At 41.5% G+C, this 24114-nt stretch overlaps 2 protein-coding genes and 1 long non-coding RNA gene across 3 annotated transcripts in view; 1 reads left to right on the top strand and 2 right to left on the bottom strand.

The window, feature by feature from the left end:
* SNTB1 (syntrophin beta 1) overlaps window positions 1–18448 on the top strand; it is a 117724-nt gene extending 99276 nt beyond the window's left edge. Inside the window, exons 4-7 of the mRNA XM_052787155.1 lie at window positions 4773–4912; window positions 11657–11853; window positions 13628–13818; window positions 15149–18448. Of these exons, the coding sequence (XP_052643115.1) occupies window positions 4773–4912; window positions 11657–11853; window positions 13628–13818; window positions 15149–15241 (621 nt within the window). The 3' untranslated portion in view covers window positions 15242–18448. The remainder of the gene's footprint in view (window positions 1–4772; window positions 4913–11656; window positions 11854–13627; window positions 13819–15148) is intronic.
* LOC128141861 (uncharacterized) lies at window positions 18299–19729 on the bottom strand. Its single transcript, XR_008235200.1, has 2 exons — window positions 19637–19729; window positions 18299–19212 (listed from the first exon to the last, which is right to left on the bottom strand). It is a non-coding gene; the product is annotated as an uncharacterized LOC128141861 (long non-coding RNA).
* A 2298-nt stretch (window positions 19730–22027) lies between these two features.
* Window positions 22028–24114, bottom strand: part of MTBP (MDM2 binding protein) — a 33839-nt gene continuing 31752 nt past the window's right edge. The window contains exon 22 of the mRNA XM_052787154.1: window positions 22028–22679. Within this exon, the coding sequence (XP_052643114.1) occupies window positions 22644–22679 (36 nt within the window). The 3' untranslated portion in view covers window positions 22028–22643. The remainder of the gene's footprint in view (window positions 22680–24114) is intronic.

Genomic DNA, 24114 nt, shown 5'->3' with positions numbered 1-24114 from the left:
AGCCTCATAGATTAAAAGTATTCTTTCATCCATTCCTGGCAGCCTGAAGTAGATGAATAACTGAAATTCAAAGAAAAACCTTAAGAAAAGGAGACCTGGCAGATGAAAGAGCAAAGGGCCAAACCGTTTGTAAAAGGATTTATCTCTACGGAGATGCCCATTGTCTTTACAGCAACTAATTATATGTGAAAACTATTAAAGATTTGGAAGCTGTGATACCCATTAAAGGGGCCAGGGAGTCCCCATCACCTGCAGGAAAAACAAGCTGGGTCCTCTTTGAAATATTGTTTGCTATGTATCAGAGGAGTTAGTTACTCTTTAAGGGTACATGGCAAGCAGTGGTCTTAAGCACATGAGCAGTTGCCAGAAAGCCAGCAGGAGCAGTCGTACAGGTAGCGTTGAGCTTGCTACGTCGTTATTTGCAGAGTCAGTCCTTCAGACTGCAGGTCTGGCCCTAAAGCAAAGCCTGGAGCGATGCTGCCCCACCACTGCAAAGGCATCCAGAAGCAGCCAGAGCTCAGGCGCATCCTTGGTGCGGTGGGGTCTGGCGTGTCCTAACGCTTCCTAACCCTGTGTAAGCCATCTGCTTTCTGCATCAAAGCACTTTGGGTCTTGTGGTAGCCAAAGGTTGATGGACAAGTCTCCGTGTATCTGCTGAAATACAGCAGCCATCCTTGCGCAGTTTTGTCCACCTCCGCATTTACGTGTGTTCCTGCTGTGTGTGTTACAGCACCACTTGCAACCCCAGCAGAGACCGTGGTGTCCATATGGAAATGCAGAGCATTTAGACTGACTTTGCAGAGGAAGCCTATGGCCGAGCAAGATGTGAATGCAGGTCTCCTCTGGTGTCATCCCAGGCCCAGCCATCACGGTGTTACACGCAAAAAAAATCAGGTTTCATCCCTACCATACATGAAATATTTTCTGAATTTGGAAAGGTAAACCAGAGAGATGCATACATGAAAAAGTGGGGTTTGCACTTCATGGGGTGAGTATATGAGGAGCAAAGAGGTTTGGGAGTAGCAAAAAGGATGCTTCACCGCACTTGGGGTTTTTTTGTTAGAATATGTTCTCCCTTTTCAGCTTTGTACTTGAAGACTTTGATCTAGAGGCACAGTGTGTCTAGGAAAGAAAAAAACAAGTTTGCTGCTGGTATAAACATTTACAGCTTCATTGACTTGAAGTGGAATTTCACCTGGGAGTATAAGCAGTGACCTCAGCTGAGACGAGCAGAGCATGGAGAGAGGGCACTGGTACTTGTTGCTTAGAGTTACCTGAACAGTGCCCAGAAGACCAGCAAAAAATTTGCTGATTTGTTTTATTGTGGTGGGAGGTTTGAGGAGTACTGATTTTTCTTTTCTCTAGTTCATCTAGATTTGATCTAACATTTTTGACTTTGAAAAAGAGTTGAGTTTGAAAAGTTTTTTAGAGTGGATGGTGATTTTATTTGCCTGCAACACAGATCAATGCACTTTGAATTGTACGTGCAAGTGGGAACTGGAGCGAAGAAACTGTAGCACAAGTGCCAGAATTCTGCAAAATTCTGGCTAAGAAGCTGGCCCTAACCATCGTCTACAATGGTGCCTCTAAAATCTACCTCAAATGATACTTAAATTTACTCTTAGAGAAGTATTTCATGTTATCTTTATGATATGTCAGATTTTAAAACCTTTAAAACTTGAAAAAATCCTTCACTTAGCTGCCTGTAAGCAGCATGTTTTTTGCTTTTATTTTGTTATTTGCTATTATATTCATGCTTGGTACAACACTTGCTTGATCTGGATTAATTTCCCATGATGATTTGTTCTTAATGTGCCCTGTAGGCTAATGGTATATTTGCAGCCTCTCTTCTTCCTTTGTAAAATTTGCTATTATCATTTACGGGACAGTGTGTTCTCTTTGACACCTTCCAGAAATGCCAACTGCCTGTTGAACAGCATGGCATCAGCCGTTAAAGCCTGATCCAAACCCCAACAAAATCAGGGAACAGTAACGCAATTCAAGGTTTTTAAGGCAAGGCAGTATCTTTTATTAGATCAGCTGTTACAGTTGGAAAAAAACAGACAAGCTTTCAGGCACACAAATCCTTCTTCAGGTCTGAAATAGCAGCAGTATTGCTTACACCAGCATTCCTTAGCAGTGAGACAGCTATGGTCCCAGCAAGGTTTAAAAAAATGTGTTTAAAAATGTGTGTATTGCATGGCCCTTCTTAGTGGGGAGGGCTTCCTAGCAGGACGCAAGCAAATATTGTTCTCCTCTCTCCCCTTCCCAGTATACGCCGTACAAACAGGGGATACATCCTACAAGGAGGGGTAGCATAAGGTCACTTATACTTGAGAAAAAGTCTTCAATACCTTATGACCAAGCCACATCTTCTCCGTAGTCACCCTGCTATTGGGAAGGACTGGGGCAAAGCTGTGGGCTTTGCTGTATGGGTGGTGACCGCAGGATCCACGCTGGAAATTCTGGCTCCTGATGCATAGGGCTGTCCAGCAAGTAGTTGTGGGACCAGCTAGCAAAATGAGGTTTATTCCCTTTCTTGTGGTTGCTTTACAGGGAAAAGTGTTTCCCAAACTTTCTGGAGTCACAGCTGACTGACCAGCCACCTAATAACAAAGCTTGTGATTGAAAATGCTACACAGGCATGATGGTTCTGCAGAAAAGCTGTGAGCAGTTTCCTGTAGTCTTTGGATTGCTTGTGGTCACAGAATAGAAAAAAAAAGAAGTAACAGCCCAGTATGCTGCCTGCTTACTCCTCCAGAGTATGGATCTGAACATCCTGCTTTTTCATCCTATGATAGCCTTCATATTTATCTTCCTTTTTCTTTTCTGGAAATCTTCAGAAGTGTGTACTAAAATCTTTCGAATTAAAGAACATGGGCAGGTGCTCAAAAATTAAATGTTAACATTAACCGTAACATTTATTAAATGTTAACATTAACTGTAACATTTACTTCTATATTCCCATGCTAGGAACTGGGGTGTTAGCTGTAGTTAATAACTGAGGTATTAAGAAGCTGAGGATGCTTTTTGCTCATATGAATATTCCTGTGGTACACGGGCTGCGAGAACTCTGGATTTTGCATTCTTTCAGAAGTGTATTAATAGGTGTGTTAATTATGCGGCTTCTCTATTCAGCCCTATTTGAAAGTGAAAGGTTGCGTTTCAAGAAACTGTCACCACAAGAAAATTGTAAATAAGTATTGATGCTTCTGAAGAAATTGAAAGGATGAACCATTCATGACTTTTAAGTTGATTAACACACAGACATGAACAACCAATGAGCAAGTAACGTAAACAGGAATATGATTATTGGAAAAGCTTAATTCAGAAGGAAAAATAACTCTTAAAAGTTATGCAAGCCAAAAATCTTAGTTTAAGATCTGCTTTGGGCATTGGTGTTCCAGTGCAAAGCTATCTTACAACTGTCTTTAAAGTCCTTAAAAGTTTAGAAATTTGTGGGATCCTGTCTTCATATAAGATACAAGCGTTTCAAGTGTGGTTCTCAATCTGAATCCATCACTTAAGACACATCGTACTTAAGGATCTGAATCACCATTTCTGGCTGTGCCACTCCCAGCCTGGCCAACCTTTGATTGATCCCTTTTGTATGTTTCTCCACCCAGTGATGTGCCCAGTGACACATGCCCATGGCAAGTAGGCTGGCATCACCCATAAAACAGCCCAGACAACTGCTTCTCTTTCCGGAGAAGTTTTTAATGGAGGAGTCATGTAGACAACCAGATTCTCTGGTGAATCTCACAATTTATTACATTCCCTTTAGTACCCAGATGAGGTGTTTGGGTTTGAAAGCATGTCTGTGAGTGTTACTGTCTAACGGGGTATCTTTTTCTTTATGCGCACCAAAAGGAAAATGATGAATTTGTGAAAGAGAAGAGCTTCATTCTTACCTGAAACTAAGACCTTTTCATATTCCCATCTATTTGAAGACACTTCTATGCTGCCAGAGTAGAATAGGTAAAAAACAGGATCCATACTTGGTCCCCATAACAGTAATTGTGTAGCCATGTGGCTAACCTGCAAAATACAATTCCACGCCTGGATTCTGCAGCCAGTAAAGGGCTCTGATGCCCCAGTCTTTAGACGTCTTTAACAGATGGGTTTGAAATGTGGATGCAGATCTATCATTCAGTCAATGCTTCAGATCAACCCCATGTTTAGGCTGGATCTCTTTATAAATTGGCACTTGTAAAACTGGAAGAATGGTATGAAGGAAGGAGAAGCAATGAAAACATGAACTGCTGAGGAAAAAAGCATCTGCTGCCAAACCACTATTTTTTACTACCTGACACACTTCTTTAATAGTGATGATGTTGCAGCTTTTTTTTACTCCTGGAAATAGAAACAGCAGCAGCAGTGTCCACCACTCAGGTTAATGTGCCAGCTACGCATGAATGGTGCACGTTATAAGTACGCATTTAAGGTCCTTTTGTGCATACCACAGCTAAATAACAGCCAGCTCTGTCTCAGTGTTCTTCCACTACTGCATTTATGGAGTAGCCTGTAGTAGGGGAAGGTTGCACAGAGGGCTAGAAACAGCACTGCTAATGAGAGCAGCAGATGTCATTGCACTTTACTCCATTTCTGCTGCAGCTGATTATAAATTCAGGTGGGAGATACCAAAAAGCCAAAGAAGTAAAACTCTCTTTTGTTCATTATCTTGTCCAGGACTTGACAAGTTCATATCATCGGGCTTTGCACGATGGTAGCTTTGTCACTCGTTATTTCACTGAAACTTTGCTCTCTTTCAGGTGCCAGGAGACAATGAGAAGCACTGGAAGCCAGTGTTAGTGGTCTTGACAGAGAAAGACCTCTTAATATATGAGAGCATGCCACGGATGAAAGAAGCTTGGTTCAGCCCTCTGCATACCTACCCCCTGCTAGCCACCAGGTACCTGTGCTTTTTTATTATGGCCCCTTCAAGAGTGGTGGGAACAGCTGAGTCAGCCGGGAACAGGTATAGCTGGTGCATAGCTATATATCACACTAGAAATGTCATGGTTTGAGAAGCAGATTCTTCTTCAGTGGGCTGATATACTCACCTGAACTCCTCTCTTCTCCGTTTCAAGTTCTGGCCAAGGCTAATGGCCAGAAGCATACCAGATGGGTTATGGACGCAAGCCATTTGGCCTGGATCCAGAGGCAGGAGTGCTGAAAAAGCCAAAAGCTCGATCGCCTGAGATTTCTATCTCAGTGTGCAGACCTTAGGGCTTGGCAGAGGCGCTCAGATTTCCAGCTGCTCCTCCAGGCTGAAAAAAGTGAAATTGTTGCCCTGAGTTGGATGTGCTGGTGTGGCAGTTCTGCAGCACTGGTTTGGGGCTTTTGGAGGATTGCACGTGTGATGGAGACACTTAATTTCACCATGGCTTCTGTTCCTGCTCTAGCAAATGAATTCCTGGCTTTTTTAGCTTAAAATGGTGAGCTTAGAAGACACATTCTTGAATCTAGGTTGGAAATAACCATCTGCATTATTTTGAATAAATCCATCAACACTAATTCAGAGAGAGCTTTCCTGTGGTTGTCTTTGTGCAGTGGAAACTGTCTGTGCTTCTTGATGTGAATCTTAATCATGTTTCTCTGCCAGTATGGTCAAAGGGCTTGAGAAAGAGCTGCTGTTCCATTGTTTTGGCCTTGCTACAGGCCTCTATTATACCATTTTCAATGAGTTCTCATTCAGAAGGGCTGGTTGCACATGGGCAAAAGCAGTGGGGCTCTTACTGCACTCTAATTAGTTAATTTTTGTTCTCAGTCTTTTAGTTCTCTCCCCAAATGAACTGAGGCTTTGCTGCTAAATCAGTATATTAAAAGAAAAAAAAAAAATTAAGTCGGTGAATTACACTGATGTTTGTTTTGTCCCAGTCTACCTACCCATGATGGAGTTTTCAGACTTTCTGGGAAGCCAGCTTCGGACTCATTCTTTGTTACCATAACGTGAGGTGAGAGCCCCAAGCTTTGTAGCTTGCAGCCTGCCGCACAGTGTGGTGGTGAAGGTTGACAATTCCAGGTGACAATTCGCAGTGAAAACTGGGTAAGGTGTTGGAGCCAGAGGCTGCATCCAGGTGTGTCACTAAGCCTTAAGAGTTTGTGAAGCAAGAGCACCCCAGCAGAAGGTGATGCGTCTCCTCCCCACTGCTTCGGGGTGTCGTTTGTACATGGACCCAAGTCCTTGTCCTTAAAGTGACTGGAAATTCTGCAGCACACCCTTCTCCTTCCTGTCCACACGTTGTCACGTGTAAAGACAGCAGTTTGGTGGGCATCGCCAGCCCCCATCATCAGTGACCACCAATTTACCGCATCAAACAGTCTTAAGTCCTTGTCTTGGAGGGCCTGTTACTTTTAATTACTTTTTCTCAGGAGTTCAGATTTGATAGCAGACCAGTTTGCCTTGGGTGGGGATAGTCATCTCCCTGTCTGATGGGATTCCCGTATGAGTGGAGGAGCATCAGCCTTCAGGCTGGAGGGGAATGAGAAGTTGCTCAGCACAGGTGTCAGGCTGCTGAAGGGTCTTTACAGACTGGGAAAATGGTCTGTAAGAAAGACAGGATGTGGTTCAGAAAGGCCAAGTGCAAAGTTCAGTGCTGGGGAATAATGAGCTGCGCTGGTTTGGGGTGGAAAATGAGTAACAAGGTAGTTGTTCTGCCAGGAAGCACCTGGAAAATACAGAAAATCATCTTGGGTTATAGCAGAAGTGTTGTGTGTTGGGCAGGTGTAGTAATCCTACCTAACTACAGAGCATGAGTAAAGCCTCAGGTGATACACCACCTTCATGTGAGGCATTGCACTTCCAAAAAGATGCCATTTAACTGTGGAAGGTCTAGAAGAAAGCAATGCAAATGTAAGACCTAGAAAGCACTGTCAGTAGGGTAATACTTAAGAAACCTTAGTTATTTAATCTAGAGAAGTCCATGGAAAACACATCAATAGTTTTCAAGTATGAAGATGAGACACGAGGAGGACAAGGGAGCATGTTCTCCAGGTCCCTGCTGGATAGGGGAGATGTGGGGTAGGTCCTGGGAAAAACTTCGTGTGTGGGTGAGGTACTGGATTAGATTCTCTAGGAAAGGTGTGCGATCCTTATCACTGGGGACTTTGAAGGACAGGTGACACTGTAACCTTCAGGAGTGTGTCGTCACAGTTAGCCCTGTGCTGGGAAGTGGGATGTGCCGGGTGACCTCCTGAGAACCATTCCAGCCCCATCTCTGATTTCTTACTAATATAGCTGTGAATTTAACACTCAGGTAAAAAGACAGCAGATATAGAGAACTTGACATTCAGAATGGAGTCGCAATCTGATAAATACATATAAATACGTGAATCCCCAAGGTGAGCAGATTACATAAACTGACAGATTCCCTAAATCATTACACCTACTGTTTTGGGTGATTTTGATTAAAACCCTGCAGGATCCTGGTTTTATGACCTGTCACACTGAGTACAGTTATACCAAAAAAATACACAGGGTTTGCTGTTGGTATTGACTGCTGTGTTCATTCTCAGTCAGTGATTACCTTCCTCGTGACAGGTTTTTTAATCCCCTCTGTGCATTGATCAGTGCAATTTAGAACTTTTCACCTGGAAAGTTTGCAGACCACATGTTGTAATCTTGGCTGCTCCCATCTTTCAGATTTTTATGAGTCCTTGGGAAAACATTTTTGCTTAGCTAATGCATATTTGAAAAGCTGCTGAAACTGGAAAACTTCAGTGCCAGATACTGTACAGAGTCATGCTTAATCTACCCAAGACATAATGAGCAGAGAAAATTGGAAAGTGGTAGAAGGATTGCAATCTTCTTACAGTATTTTAGCAGCAGAATTTCAACATGCCCTTTTTGTTTGTTGATAAGTTTGCCTTCAACCTATGGGTGCTATTAAGACCTAAAAATACTTTCCAGTCAGTCTTTCCCAGCTTTGTATGGAATATAAGTAATAGCTCAAATAAAACTGAGATCAGGAGATTTAAGTTGTTCCTTTAAATCTCTGCACCAGGAGGCACAGCAGCTGGCTCATAGCCCTGACTCCAAGGACCTTTTTGTCATAATCTCTGTTTCAGTGTTTCCTTATACCTGAATAACAGTGCCTCCCTCCAGCATGGGAATGGGGCTTAAGTAATTACATCTTAAATGTTTGCAATCAAATTCCGTTATCTATCATAGCCAGATATGAAATGAAAGGGAAAAAAAAAGCAGCCCACGTTGGACTCTGATTAAAGATCAGGTAAGTAGCTTTTGTGTAAACCTGAGGTCTGTAACCACAAAGTATTAAAGCAGTTTGATAGTTAATGCCATGGAAATTTGGGGAAGGAGTTTGGGCACCGATTAGCCATCTGTGCAAGGGGGCAGAGGGGCAGGCGGAGAGCACTGGAGTCCCCAGGCACCTGAGGGAAGGTGTATGAGGTGCTGTGCAAGCTGTGCAAGTTCTCTGCTCATCTTCCCAGGGCAGTGAGAGTGGTTGTGGCTCCCTCCATGTGCATAGGTTTCCAACGAGTACAGCCATTCCAGAGCAGATTTCAAATGCTAAGTCAGGGTAAGGAGCGGTTTCAACATAAGAAAGGTCAGATGATAGTGGCTTTCTACTAGGTAGAGCTGCATTACTGTTGATGCACTTGTATCATGGTCTCTTCTGAGATAAATCTCAAATGAGCAGCTGAATGCTTGCTTTGAATGTCAGTGCTGTTTTCACTGTCCTTTTTGAAGAGGCCATTAGATTTTGCTGTTGCGGTAAATGGTTGAAACTCTTTTCATAGCATTAGGATGAGAAGCAGGTCCCAGTGCATCTCAGCCAGCACCAGCACTTCAGGTTGGACCGCACCCATCTTGCTATCACACGTTTGCAAAGAATAATGCTAAAACGGTCCCCAAAACATAGAGAGACAAGGGAGAAATTCGAGAAGATTAGAAGTGCCTCCCTGGCTCTCTGGAGCATCCCAAGAGTTGCATTTTACAGCCGCTGCCTGTTACGTACACACTGTGCAAACAGGCTCGATGGTGACCAACCTTCTCCTGCCCTCTCGCGGCTCTGGCTGCTCCAGGGAAGCATGCTCAGGCTCCAGCGTGCTCCCAGGCATCTCTGAAACCTCCACGGAGCCCAGTAACCTTCAGGGGTTGTGGGTTAATATTACCAGAGCCGGCCCTGGGGTGCCTTTTCGGCTCCGGCGTGCAGCATGCACCACGAACACATCCTAGGCTGCGGTCAGAGTGACGGGGAGGCGGGGGTGAGGGGAAGCTGTCTGTGAAGTTTCTAAGACTATTTTTTGCCTCTCAAGGTATTCTTGTGGTCTTTAGCATAAAACGTCTTTTATGTAAATGAAACAGCTCACGTGAATGCAGCTTTATTAAAGCTTGGGAATCCTTTGACCTGTACCCAAATACATCAGTACTGACAGCTAGTACATAAACACTATCAAATGTTCCCCTGCATATTTGTCTAGTTCATATTTAACTGCATGATTTTCCAAAGCATGATCTGGAGTTGTATGATAGAAAAGGATTTTAAAGTGAGACTGAATTTTTAATAATGAGGGTATAAAGGAAATGAGAAGGCAGGCAAGAAACAATGTTCATGTTGCATGTGTCCACATACTTTAATTTGTAAAGTACATCTTCATTCTGTCTATATGCTGAAAAACCTACAATGCCAGTGCTATGGATAAAGCATGAAGATGTAGGGGAGTGGGGGTTGGATTTGAAAGGAAATAAAACATTGGAACCATCTGTCTGTCACACATTCAGTATCACAAGTATTAGAAAACAATTTTTAGCACAGCTGATGAGCACTGCATAAAGGAGAAGGGATGACCCAGGGAAAAGCTGGAATAGCTTTATTTTTACTGACAAACTTGATGTGATTTTCCAGGCTGCTTTCCCGCAGTCGCCCCTGTAGCAGAAGGCAGCATGAGAGCGGTGGCTGTGACTGGCCAGGGACAGGCAGCAGCAGAAGTCACCGGAGATTTCAGTTCCCAGTCTCCTGCCTTAATTATCAAGATGCAGCTTCCCCTCAGAGTTTGCACTTCCTAATGCGAAATGAAAGTGAATTAATGTTTTTGGGCTGTTTGTTTGCCGCTGACTCCCCAACTGCAAGATCTGCCCAGGGTGCAGTTAGGAGACCTTGAGTATCAAAGCTGAGCAGGGCATTGACGCAGACCTTCTAGAGGCAAAAAAAGTATTTGGGGAGGGTGGTGGTGCCTCTTTGGAAGAGGCTTTCCTGCCCAGACATGGGGCAGGGCAGCTCTGACCAGGATACTCTGCATCTTGCCTCCCGAGACCTCCTGGGACTATGAAATCAAGGCAGATGCTTAAAATCCAAAGAAAGTTACCACAAACCTGAGCATGAACAAATCTTGCAAACCTTCTAGCGGGGTATGAAAGAGGGATGCATCTGTTCGGTACAATGTGCATCCCAAATGTCAGCATGGAATGCCAGGGAATTGGGGAAAATTTCAGATACCCTATGGTTAGTGGTTTAATAACTGAAAAGCTAAAGTTGTGCTTTTTCTTTCCTTTCTGCTTTTTTTCTCAATTAAATAAACATCTCTGATGGCATACTTCTACAGTGTCAGCTAACAGGCAACTATTCTTTCAGATGCAAAACAATAATTTGAGGGTGAATTAGCATTCAGTAGATGATTAGTATAATGTAATGTTTTATCCTTCAGCACAAGTATTCTACTACCATGCTACATACTTACTGTATAGTCTCATATGAAGTATATTGTTTGGCTATAGAAAGGGAAACAGGAGACACAAGACAGAAATAAGGTTTTCAGAAGAATTTCATTTTGTGACTCCCTCTGAGGGTTAGTCTCTGGATCTCAAAGAGTGATGAGCTCCTCTGGCTTATTCTTTTCAGCTGAATCAGTGTCATGTCTCTGAGTGAATTCTGTATTCACTGTCCACACTTCTGCAGGGAAAAAAAACACCAAAAGGTCTTAAAGAAGAATTAAATATTATGAGGTGCTGATTTTCTCACTCAAAAATATTCCCTGCAATTAGTGTTTGCCCAGATGAACAAACCTTTTTTGGTCACAGGAGATCAGCTGTTGATGCCGGGCAAAAAAATGTTAATTGCAGCAAAATGTGAAAGAATTTCAGATTACAAGTAGCTGCAACATTTTGCATTTTACAGATTCCTTATGGGAAAAGTATGCACAAGACAGTACTTCGGCATCTGCATATTTTACAGAACTTCTTACTTTAGCTGACAGCATTTACCGTTGAGTTTGTCTGCAGATGTTTAAGCTTTATGGCAAATGCCGCTTGACAGTGAAAGTTGGATTCAGCTGCCTTATCTGAGCAAGCACTTGTAGCTGTGGACCAAATGTCATCACCACAGACATCACAGTCAGTGATTTCACTCGCTTCCTCATCCAAATGGGTGTTTTGTACAATTCATTAGGAAATTTTAAGACATCCCCATCATCACCTGCATGTCCGGCTGCTTCTGTACTCGCTGCCTTGGACCTTCACTCTTCTGAGTGTCACTAGGAGTCACTTTAGGCTCAAATACAGAGGAGATGCCTGTTCTCATGCTCTGAACCACAAGTGTTCAAGAATGTATAAAGCAGAGCTGTGCTCGGGTAGGGATTTTGGCACAGTGTGCTCTGTCAGCGTGATAATCCAATGATGTGTTTTCAATTGCAGGTTGGTCCATTCTGGCCCAGGAAAAGGCTCACCGCAGTCAGGGGTGGATTTGTCTTTTGCAACCCGTACCGGTACAAGGCAAGGGATTGAAACCCATCTGTTCAGGACAGAGACTAGCCGAGACCTCTCACTGTGGACAAGGAGCGTAGTGCAGGGCTGCCACAATTCTGCGGAGCTCATCACAGAAATCACCACATGTGAGTAATGTCTGCGGCACTGCATCTCCACACCTCCTCGTGACACTCGTGGGTAGCTCAGGCTCCTTCTGCTAGAGGTGATTCATTTAAAAAAATGTGCATATTTAGGACTCTGTGTTTAAAATATTGTCCCCTTGGTTTCTGGGCCAGTCCCAGCTGGTGTGGTACCTGTGGCCTGCAACACAGTCACTGTCTTTCTGACTTTTGGTCTTGTTTTCGGCATGTTGTTTCAGACACAAGTCTGTAGTCAGCCATATAGGGCTGAGTGTCACAGAGGAGTGATCGTCAGAGGTTTGTCCGGAAACCCACAGAAAAGAGCATTGAGATTGAGGAGACTCCTGAGAGCCTGGCGGGAGTTTCTCCTGCAGAGGGAGGAGGCAGAGGAGGACCAGCACATTCACAAGTGTGAATTGGTCATTTATTCACCCAGCTCTTGAGAAGAGTAAAAAAAAATACAAACCAGTCCAACAGCCACATTTTGAATGGCTAGTCATTTCCCTCCCTGAGCATCAGGGTGTCACTTCTTAGCACTTCTGTACATGCAAAATCGACTGGAATGAAAGTAATTGGCTGCAGATGCTCTGGGGTGATGCCCGGTACGGCGAGGTAGCTGCTAGCCTGGGGAGGCTTTGAGGCTGTGCCTTTCTCTTGAGTGCCCCCGGGATTTGGGAGTCCTTCCCCTGCTAGCCCTACAGTTGGTGGGGCTGTTAAAGTTGACCGTTGTCTCCACTCGTTGCCTAAAAACGTGAGAGCAAGAGCCAAAGCACAAACCCACTCCATGACCAAGGGCAGCTCCGATTTCCTGAAGCCATCAGGTGCAGCCACGTGCTGCTGAGCTCAGGGACACCTGGCCGTAGCCCGCCAGGCCCCGTGCCTCGCGGGGAGCTCAGGCGGCTTTGCGAGGGCCTCTGGTGTGGAAACCAGCCGGACTGTTCAGTGGGGACCACCTCGAGGGCATGTCCATCTCCTCAGCCCAGTGACATGGGTGCCTTTCTTTCCAAAACAGGAGGAGGGCATCAGCCCCTTCGTTTATCGTGGTGCTTTTATCCCAGTGCCAAGGACCCTTCTTGGCAGAACTGTTCAGGGGAAAGTAGTGAACAGAGAATTTGGGATGTCGATACCTGAACTCTTCGTTTTTTAATTTGGATCACAGCCTATGTTTCTGAGCTGAGGGGAAGATGCAGACTTTCTGCTTGCAGTAGCTATTATATACAATTATCCGGGCCCTTTTTCAATTACCACGACACTAATGAGGACTCAGGAGTGTCTTCATCTTTGTCAAAATACTTTAGGAAAACCCTTTACAGCTTCTAATTTTCTCGTGTGTTGTGTGCCGCATTTATTGATTCTGGCTATGTCTGTCAGACATAAGGAGAAGAGTAGCTGTGACTTTGTCAAGGTTTGGAAGGAGGAAATGCCAGCCTGAGCCTTCTTAAACTTCAGTAGATTGTTTTTGTGTCAGCATGTAGATGTATGCTGCAACATGAAGAATGCAGCGAATAACTGAAAGGCCTGACACCACCACTGCTACTGCCAAGCACAATTTTAGTCTGTGTGTTTACACCATAACTCACAAACCTTGCTTGGACCTTGCACAACAGAAAGATTTCTGTTGTTTTCCCAAATCTGCAGGTTTACAGTTAAAGCCCAGTTTTAGGAAAGGTTAGTTTCCACAAGTAGTGTTGAGATCGAATGTAAAATGCAGATATCTGCAGCCAAATAGAATTTGTTGCTTTTAAGAACATTACAGACTAAATGTTGTTTCCTTCTTCAGCTTGCACATATAAAAGCCAGGAGTGCCGTTTGACCATCCACTATGAACATGGATTCTCTCTTACAACTGAACCGCAAGACGGTGCCTTCTCTAAGACAATTGCACAATATCCCTATGAAAAACTGAAAATGTCCTCAGATGATGGGATAAGGATGCTTTATTTAGACTTTGGAGGAAAGGATGGAGAAATTGTAAGTACTGTGTTTAGCAAAGGGATGCAGATTACCATCCCTTTGGTGTCCTTCAGGCTGTGGGGGTGGAGAAGCACTAATGGAAGTTGGACTAGATGATCGTTGTAGGTCCCTTCCTACTGAATATTCTATTCTGTTCTATTCTATTCTAAACAGCTGGCCAATGCCAGGTTCCAGTACCAGTATTTAGACACTGTTTTCTAGTGCAGCATGACAATCTGGCTTTAGAAGGAAATAAACTAAAAAGAGAGAGAAAACGGTAAAACCATGCAAGGAGGGATGAAAGATTTCTTACATTTAAGAACAAATTGTATCTCTAAATAGCCAGAATTTTTGTATGTATCCATTTAACTTTTTAAATGATTGTGGGTGGAAGAACTTAAGAATGAGATATTATTAATTCCAATGTACACATAGGGACTTTGTTATGACAACAAGCTACATTTTATTTTTTAACATCTAGTTGCTGAAAAAAATTGAAGACTACAGATGTAGTGCAAACTGTCTGCTTAGGCCTCTAAGTTAGCTGTCACAATGCCTAAAAATAAGGTGCTTATTCCTACAAGCAGTTTAGATACCATAAATTATGCATGTAAACATGGTCTTTCCTGCCAAATTTTTTCAGCAGTTCCTGAGCACGTTGGGTGCCTAATTCTTCACGTCACCTTTGATAACTGCTTATTGTCAGGCTTTCAGAAGGGAATTTGTTACTAGCTCTCAATAAAGTCGACTGGTGGAAAGGCAAATCTGGTTTGTTTTGATGTGAACCTACTGTTGAACCTGGTCACACTGACAAGTCTGTCATGCTTAGCAAGCATGTGGTGAGATCATCTGAACTGTGACTATGGAAAAAAAGTCTCAGTTCAGTCTCGCTGCCAGCTGTGTGAACAGAGGAGCAACCATGCAGCATCAGCTGAAAGTGCAGTATCCTGGCTTCAGCTATGACCAACAGCAGATGCACTGGGTATTGGACATAGACCATCTGACCACCATCTCTGGTCAGAAACAGAGCCTGAAAAGATGGAGGGGTTGAACCTCCTGGGAAACTGCTTGCAGTGTCTGACTCCATTTTCTGCTGCTTACCCAGGTGGATGCAAGCCCAGAGGCACCAGGATCCCATCTGCTCTCAAGATGCTTATTACTTACTTTCAGTGACCTAAATATTTGCAGCTGTATGCAAAGGAAAGACAGTATGTTGTAATAAAGGCTTGTTATTAATAGAAGCCTGTTCAAAATACCAGGCAGCAGTTAATCAAGTACTCCGTAAATGATTGCTTATTTGAGCTGTAATCTAATAATTCTCAACTTGGCTTCTTTCTGTACTTTTCAGCAACTGGACCTTCATTCCTGTCCAAAACCAATTGTGTTCATCATTCATTCCTTCCTGTCAGCAAAGATTACAAGACTTGGCTTGGTGGCATAAGTGGGATACATCTGTTTCTTCAAAGAAGGACAAAGCGACCATGCTAATCTGAAGTACAGTCAACAGCAGCAGCCCATACCAGCTAGCAGCGTACACCAGCTTGGGGTTTAGTACTGGGCGTTGGTCATTTCTGCAGTCTTCCAAGGCCCAGGTTTCATTTTGATCAGCTAAAGAGGTGACATGACAAGGAAAATAGTGGATTTCATTGTAAATAACGGGATTTTAAAATCCCATATGAGACAGTAAAAGCGTGTAGTACCATACATGTAAATGTTTCAGAATCATAAATTGTGCCTATTTCAATGTACTTGTTTATATAGAATAAGTAAAGGGCTAAGCAGACAAGAGTGGGTGTTGGTTGTGATGCAAGCTTAAAGTTGTTTGAGTAGAGGTTCTCCAAACAAGATTGTCCCACCACCCAAACGTAAAATATTTTTTCTGTTCTAACCTGTGCACCGCTTACAGAAGATTTTTCTCTTGGAGTGCTGTCAGAACCTCTTGCTTGAATACCCAGCAGAGCATGCCAATATGCACCTTTGAGTCAGATGCTCTAAAGCAATAGAGCTGTGGTCAGTGAACAGCCGGAGGGTCCCTGCCGAGGGGCACTTTCAAGTTAAATGACGAAGACATCTTGTGTATATTCCTAGCGATGGACCCAAAGCAAGACTAGCTATAGCGATGTATTGGGAGCCGGCTGTCAGTGGGGCGTAGGTAGGAGTGTCCTTTGTTAATGAACACACAGGATGTATTTTTACAGTGACTTCCCAGAATGGCTTAATGAGTTTCAGCTACCCAGGATCCCCAGCTCAGGCAAAAGTTACCTAAATCCATGCTGAAGCATGACCTAAGCTTGTGCCAGCACATTTCCACAGTGGTTTTCCAACAGAAAGCCATGCTGAGCTTCCGGTCCTCCTACCCCTACTGTGTCACCCCCTCAACTCTGACAAGGCTGGTTGTGTGGTCTTCATAGAAGAACAAACGTGGGGAAGGAGGAAGACTTGAGTTTTTGAGACTTTTCTAGATTAGATCAGAAAAGTTATTCAAGAAGCTCCACAACAGTGAGGAAACACACCAGGGCAGGAACACAAGCTGCGCTGCCAGAAGAGCCTTAATACGGAACTGCTCCTGTGAGCATGACTTGGCAAGTTCAGCTTTATTCCTTACTGGTGAAACGCAAGACGTTCACCTCCATACCCCTAACTTACTAGTTCCTGTTTTGCACCACAGCTTACCATTTTAAGTCAAAACATGCGAATTACTGAGTTTCAGCTTTGTTCACAGTTACATTGGGTGCAAAGCAGGCAGCAGGCAGGAACACTGACCTTCATCATCAGAGATGATGCACACAGCTTGCACCTGGAACTACTAAATTGTCTTAATGTGGTCAGGTGGGAACAGGGAACTACTAAATTGGCTTAACGTGGTCAGATTGGGAAGCAGAACAGGGATGGCATTTATGTTGCTCTTACTTTGCAAACAGAACTGCTTCATATAGGGGTGAGATTTTGTTTGCTTTTAGAGTTTTGCCCTAAATTCATACTTTGAAGGACAGGAACTGTACAGGAAGTAATAAATCCAAAGTTTGTGGAAGTTCACTTGTCATATTACAACACTTCTTTTATTCTTGAGAAAGCACGTTAAGTTTCAACTTAGCATCACTTGGCTGGCAAAGAGGAAAATTAAAAACACAGTTTGGTTCCATGTTGCTTTTAAGCTAAGTCTTGAAAGTTAAGTGTAAGTCATGCTGTTTATTCACAGTATAGGAATTAATTCGTGGTGGTTTCCATAGCTATCTTAATCATCGAAACTAATTAAAAAATTAAGATGATGGGCTGAATCCACAAATACAGAAAATGATCATTGAAGAACAACAGCTAAATCGCCATTTGGAAGAGCAGCCCCACTCCCAGAACCTCCCACCAGTCAAAAGCAAGCCTGGGAAGGGATTCACCCAGCTGTGAACTTTGTTTTTACTGTCACGGTACTTGCACTTAAAAATTAATTCCTCGTGTAAATTCACAAGGTAGGAGATAACATGTTACATAACTCTCCAATAATTTCCAAATGGACTTTTCTCATTTAGCAACCACTGCCGTTCACTTAACTTTCTGTGGCAGTTACTTGGGTGTCCTTTGGCTTGGAAGCTTCTAGGAGAATGTCTTCTGAGAAGCTGAGAGCAGTCGGTACGCTGGGGGGACTGGGTCTTTGAGTATGGACTCACATCACATCGTCAAGTAAACAGTTGTGTGAAGTTTTTAAAAAGTGATTCAGGACATTTTTATTGCTGTTCCAAAGTATAACTTAAAAATTTGGACACAGGCTCCTGTAAAAGTTCCAGAGGTTGAAGTGAAAACTTGCATACAGTGGGGTAGGTTAAATACATATGTAAACTATACTGCACTATTTCCTTGTTCCTTTAACACTTACAAATCACTGGAATGTTATACCTAACATGTATGTGCATTGTAAATATTACAAATTCCTATATTAGTACCAACAATTAAATGACACAATATGAAATCTAAGGTGCTCAGTACTATATGAAGTATAAATGAATAACTAAACAGTTTGCAAAGAAAATTCATATTATATATATTTATAGAAAAAATAATGATAATTACAGATGCTATTTCTTCATTTTCAGATTTTGGACTGATTCATATTTGGATGGGATAGACAAATGAAATATGAACCTACTCCACATTTATAAGAGTATAGTGAATATTTATATTTTAGAGGAAAAGAATATATTTAATAAAGTCATTTATTGGATTTTTGTGAGGTGAGGTTACTTTGTACCCAAACAAGCTGTTGCAAAGGCTGTCCTTTGGTTTTGGGCTGGGGAAAATTACACTTTAAACCTCAGTCATTCTGTTAAAAATTCAGTTACTTGAGAGAACTATTCATCGTATTGATGGAATGACTTTTAAAAATTTAAAATAAAAAAAAAGTATTAATGTACTGTCAATGGTGCATTGGTGCTTTCTATCAAGTAAGCTCGGTGTTCATGTGATAGTGGCACTGTTGATGACAGGCTGAAAGCATAAGTATGCAGCATTTTTTTTTTGCTGCTGGCATTTACTGAAAGGCCAGAGGGATGTTCTGGGCAAGGTCGCTCAGACTCACCTGCTGAAGTTACAATGCTTTCTCTCTTGCTTATACTTAACTGGGTGGTTATAGAAGTCATTAAAAAAAAAAGAGCAGAAATTTCTGCTCGAGCTTCTGCATTCAAGGAGTGAGGCCAACATGTGCCTTGCTTATCTTATGAATGGTTATGGAAAAAAAGATGGTTTTCTTCCCTTCTACTTTAATTCTTAACTTAGTGGCCCAAATAGAAAAACTAACTGTGGGAATTTAAGCCTCTTCTTTCAGTCTGATCTGAGGTATGGCAGACCAGCTGCATGGAAACCCTAAAAAGGGATATTCCTGAGTTCCACTCTTTTCACAAAATACTGACTGTAAATGGAACAGTCTGATCAGAAAGTTTGTATAGCAGCTTCACCATTAAAAAGACTTGGATACATATTGGAACATGTATTGGAAAAATGTGATACAAGGTGTTTGTTAAAAAAAAATAAAAGAAAATAAAGCTGATCTGAGTGTGTTCAGGGAAACATACTGTGTTTCCTAAGAGTCTTGCTCTTTAAATGGAACTAGCATCTCTTAAGGTACTTTATAAATCGGAACACAACTCTTTATGTGCTACGAAGTAAATTGCTACCACGAACATCATTAGAATTGGTCATTTCCAAATAATGAAACAAGTGCTTTCTCCTTCTGCGGAAGGTAAGTATTGTTTCTTGCCACAGGACATGGAGGCACACTCCATCCAGCTCTTCACATTCGGAAGCACAGCTGATTTGAAGTAGAGGTTGATCTGATTTCCATCTGCAAGACTTCTCAATGTCCTCTTACCCATGTTTAAAAGTTAATTGGAGCTTCTTCAGTTTCAGTGGAAGCAGAATCAGGGCCTAAACAAATGATGTGCCCCAGATTGTTATACTATCATTGATTGGTAAATTTATCTTATTCTTCATAAGAGTCAAACTGGTAGGTTTATAATTAGCTGTTTACTGGGACTATTTACTATATATATATATAGACTATTACTATAGTATGTATTATATATTACTATATATATACACACACACTATTACTGTATATACTATTACTATAAAGTAATTGGGAATTGTATCTGAAATGGACACTTCTGAATTCAGTGGTGACTTTGATTTTAAAGAGCAGATAATAATATACTAGCAAAATTTCGAGAAACTCAGCCTGCTTGATATAAGCGAACTCCTAGGTTAACCAGGGCAGAAGTTTAGTTTAAAAGCATGAGGGAAAAACATTAAATATTTAAGTAACAAAGATAACAACCTCTTGTGAACATACCAGCTACTTTTTCCACAAAGGATTAGCTTTTCAATTTGTTTCCTTTGTCAGAATTTCTGTGCTTGAATTAGAGGCATTAGAAAACAAATCCCCAGGGAGAACTGTGAATATGGAAAAGGGAGTTTGTGAATTTGGAAAAGGATTTGTACCCAAGTTAAGTTCTGTGGTAGCCCGGTGATATTCATCATGCAATTGCTGCAATATTACAAGTAATCATATCACCAAGTAATCGCAACCACATCAGTGTTGTCTTACCCAATCTTGTATAAGCATATAACATGGATTATGGGCAAACCATAACTGTATATTGGTGAAAATGACTTATATCCTGACTTCTAAAAAACATGAAAGCAAGCGGCCAAAGTATGCATAGGGCTGACTGGATCAGCACCCACAAACAAGAAAATAATTTGAAATTCGGAGGCAAAGGGTGATGTTACATTCTGTATCACGTAAGTTACAACATGTTACATGAGCTGTGGGAACTCTTAGGGTGGGGTTTTTGAATTACAACACGTGTAAGATGATTTGGTTTTGCGCTGTTACAGTAGACCAGGTGAAATTATTTTGCATGCTTTTTTGTAGGTTAAGAGCACGGACAAGGACAGTTATCGCAGCTCAAATGGGGCACAGTGTTAAGCCATGATAATAAACTAGCTATCACTTACCCTAAAAAACCCTGCAACGTAGTAACAAAGAGCAAATGAGACATGGGCAGGATTGTTATTAGTTCAGCACTGGGAATCATGCAAACAAACAATACATCAAAATGCTTATGTTTCCCTGACTGCTTTCCTGCTGATTATTTCAGGCCAGCCTTTGAATCTACAGAATTAATTAAAACAATAACTACTGGGTTCTACTTGAAGTAAGATAGTATCTACATCCAGGGCTCACTATGGACACTATAGAGAGGTAAGGGAGGAATGAGAAAATAATAAAAAATAATTTTAAAAAGCACCTTTTTACAGAAGTCCTTCTACAGATATGTGCAGATAGTTTTTCATCAAGAAAGCCCATTAAAGAGTATTAATTACTTTCCTGAAAGGGATTTTCTTAGTTCACAGCAATTAGCCTCAAGTATTTTATGTAATGTAGAGTTTCTGAACTTTTGCTTATCAATTTCTGCATAATTTATTAACTACAAAGTTTTTGTAATTACAAGTTTATAACCCCTCCCCCCCAAAATTAAGAAGGAAATACAACTTTCAGTGGCTTGCTTTAGTATTTGGACGAAAGTATCAGCATTCAGGCTGAAGAGATGAGATTGTAACGGCTTTTCTCTCTCTATTTGGAAGTAGAGACTTTCTTTATTCAGTATTAAATGTTAATGAAGATTAATGTCTTGATTAATTTCTTGTTTTCTGTCTTGAATGCAAAGAAATGTGAACCATACACAGTAATAGATACATTGGAGCAATTTCGTGCATGCACTTATTAAATAATTGTTTAAATATCTACCTTCATTGCATTTCTGTTTCATCAAATCAGTAGAACCGGGATGCTATAGATGTGTGGCATTTTGCAGACAAATGTAGTCCCGGTCCTAAGTAGTTGTGTTTGTCCCGGGCTAAGACGCCCATTGTACTCACTAGAGCCCATTGTCGCAGTAAAACAGCTACACAGCTTTCCTACTGAGGCTCTGAGTGCAGTTAAAACAAGTACACACCCACACAGAAAAGGTCTTGTAGAGTTCAGGAGAACAATACACATTGGAACAAAGGAACAGAAGAGTTAAATGCAAGATCCTGTTAGACACGAAAAACCTCCTTAGGGCTTGGCTTTACACAAAATAGAATTAAGCAAAGAATAAATGTCACAAAATCAGGAAGGCTCTTTAGAGAATGAGTAGATTTTACAGTATTAAGTCTAACCTACACATGGTTTCATTCAATTACTTTTTTATAATATTACATGTTGTTTATATTAGTATTGCTTAATCCCTTTTTCTTCCAGGAGAATATAGCAAACAATAACACTGCATCGCTCTCAATTTTAATCATTAGTTTATATGATGAACAGGAAATCCTTACAGTGAAAGCTGTGAAATATATTTGTTTTGGTAGGAACTCCTCCTCTCAACATAATACTAACTTGAATAATTACACTCATACAAGGCAGGTACATGCCTGAGACTTAAGCAAACTGAGGTTGAATTTAGTATTTCACTATGCCCGCAACTCAGGTAGAAATTATTCTTTCCGTTACATTTTATCATAGCATGCCAGCTCTTTCACAGTTCTCGCAATCACCATTACTGCTATATTCTGATTTTCTCCTCCCCCATGAAAAGAAATCTCAGAACTCTGTTATGAATTGTTTCTAAGGAGTGTTACAGAGAGTACACATGAAATTATACCAGAAATGCAGCTTGTAAAACAATGATCCTTTCTTTAATGGGACCTTGCATCAAGTTTCAAAAGACATGCTTTTTTTTGTTGTTATACTACAACACAGAGATAACTGTGACTCAAATTCTAATTATGTTTGCTTTCACCTGCAGAATAGGAACTGTTCTTAATTCTATAAAATGTCAACAGTCGACGCTGTAAACAGCTGTTTATACAACAGCAAGTAGTAATAAATAGAATAGAGGTCTTAATGCAAAAAATGTAAAACAAAGTAGTTTTGTTATTAAAATTAAATCTGGTGGGGTTTTTATTCACATAAAAAACAAATATATGGGTTGAAAAACATACAAAGCTTTACCAAACCAAGACAAGCTATATTCCTTTTAACAATGAAACATAATAAATATGTATATATTTATAATATAAAAACTTTTTTTCATTTGAATTCTTTTAAAAATTAAAACTTTCAGTATAAAAAGTTTCAAAACATGCTACTGTGCTTGGGAATTGCGTCTACATAATTACGCTGACCAAAGTCCTTCCGATGTGTAGATATGTGTGCACCTGTGTTGGGCAGTATAAGGCTTTTCTTACAATCGGAAGTGCTCTGTCTCCGCAGTTTTTAGGAAGGTGTGAATAGCACCTGTTCAGTACCTCTACTTGCCAGTCTTCTCCAAAACCCATTCAATCACCTGGGAAAATAAATAAGAAAACAAATTATTTACATAACTCCAGATCTTGAAAGCAACTTAAGAACATCTCATACACTCTATCAGTTCTTTCTTTATCACCGCCTTTATCACCACCTTTATCACCACCTGTGCGGTCTTTACTAAACAGGATTTAAAAGTAATCCATTCAAAAGGAGAAAGAGTTGTTAATAAACTGAAAGGATACAGCATTACCCAAGAATTGTATTTAATTTTACAGAATGCTTTGTCTTTAGAAAAAGGCATTTTTAGATTCCCTGAACTGAGCTACTTCACCCCACTCTCTCCATGTACTAGCAACAAGGTGCACACACGATGCTAAACAGCTAGTGTTGCCAGCACAAAAAATTCCTCAAGCTGTAAAAGAAAGGATAAAGAATAATTTGTACACTGCTGTATCTGCCACCATTATTACTGCTGTTTCCCAAACAGGGTAGTTGTTCAGACCACTGACTAGTCCTGGGCAGTCATATTTTTTATAAAGTAGTTTCAAAGTATTCTCTAATACAGGGAGAGGTGGCCAGCTTAAGAGATGCCCAATTTTAATGCCTCTGCCAACAGCAAACACATAAAACTACCAACTGGCCTCCTGTCCTGGTTTCAGCTGGAATAAAGTTAATTTTCTTCTTAGTAGCAGGTATAGTGCTGTGGTTTGGATTTAGGATGAGAATAATGTTGATAACACACTGATGTTTTAGTTGTTGCTAAGCAGTGTTTATACCAAGTCAAGGACTTTTCAGCTTTTCATACTGCCGGGGCAGCGGAGGCTGGGGGTGCACAAGCAACTGGGAGGGACACAGCCAGGACAGCTGACCCGAACTAGCCAAAAGGATATTCCATACCATACTATGTCATGCCCAGTATATAAACTGGGGGGAGTTGGCCAGGGACACTGCAGCTCGGGGATTGGCTGGGCATCGGTCAGCGGGTGGCAAGCAATTGTATTGTGCATCACTTGTTTTGTATATTCTAGTAGTAGTAATAGTATTTGCCCTTCCTTTCCTGTCTTGTTAAACTTGATAAATCTCAGCCCACAAGGTTGTTTTTTCTGATTCTCTCCCCCATCCCACTGTGGGGGGAGCAAGCGAGCGGCTGTGCGGTGCTTAGCTGCCCTCTGGGATTAAAACCATGACACCTCCCCAGGCAAAGATGGTGGTGAGAAACAGTGTATCATCACAATATCCCAGTTCAACACCAAACATCACAACCCATGTAGTTTTTGAAACCTCATGACCTGTACGAAGCAATTCACAAGGGAACACAGTACAGAACACAATAAATACTGCTCTCCTAGAATAAATTTTGTGGGGATCTAGCAGTTTTCCTTAAGAGCTTGGGTTTTCTTATTTAACTACCCCAGTCCAAATCCTTCCATTTAATTTATGATTTTGAAAACTGTACTGTAAATATGCATGAT

The sequence above is a fragment of the Harpia harpyja genome, chromosome 5, assembly GCF_026419915.1.
Source record: "Harpia harpyja isolate bHarHar1 chromosome 5, bHarHar1 primary haplotype, whole genome shotgun sequence".
In the NCBI taxonomy this organism is placed as follows: domain Eukaryota; kingdom Metazoa; phylum Chordata; class Aves; order Accipitriformes; family Accipitridae; genus Harpia; species Harpia harpyja.
Note: the sequence above shows the minus strand (reverse complement) of the source record. Positions and strands in the feature narration are given on the sequence as shown.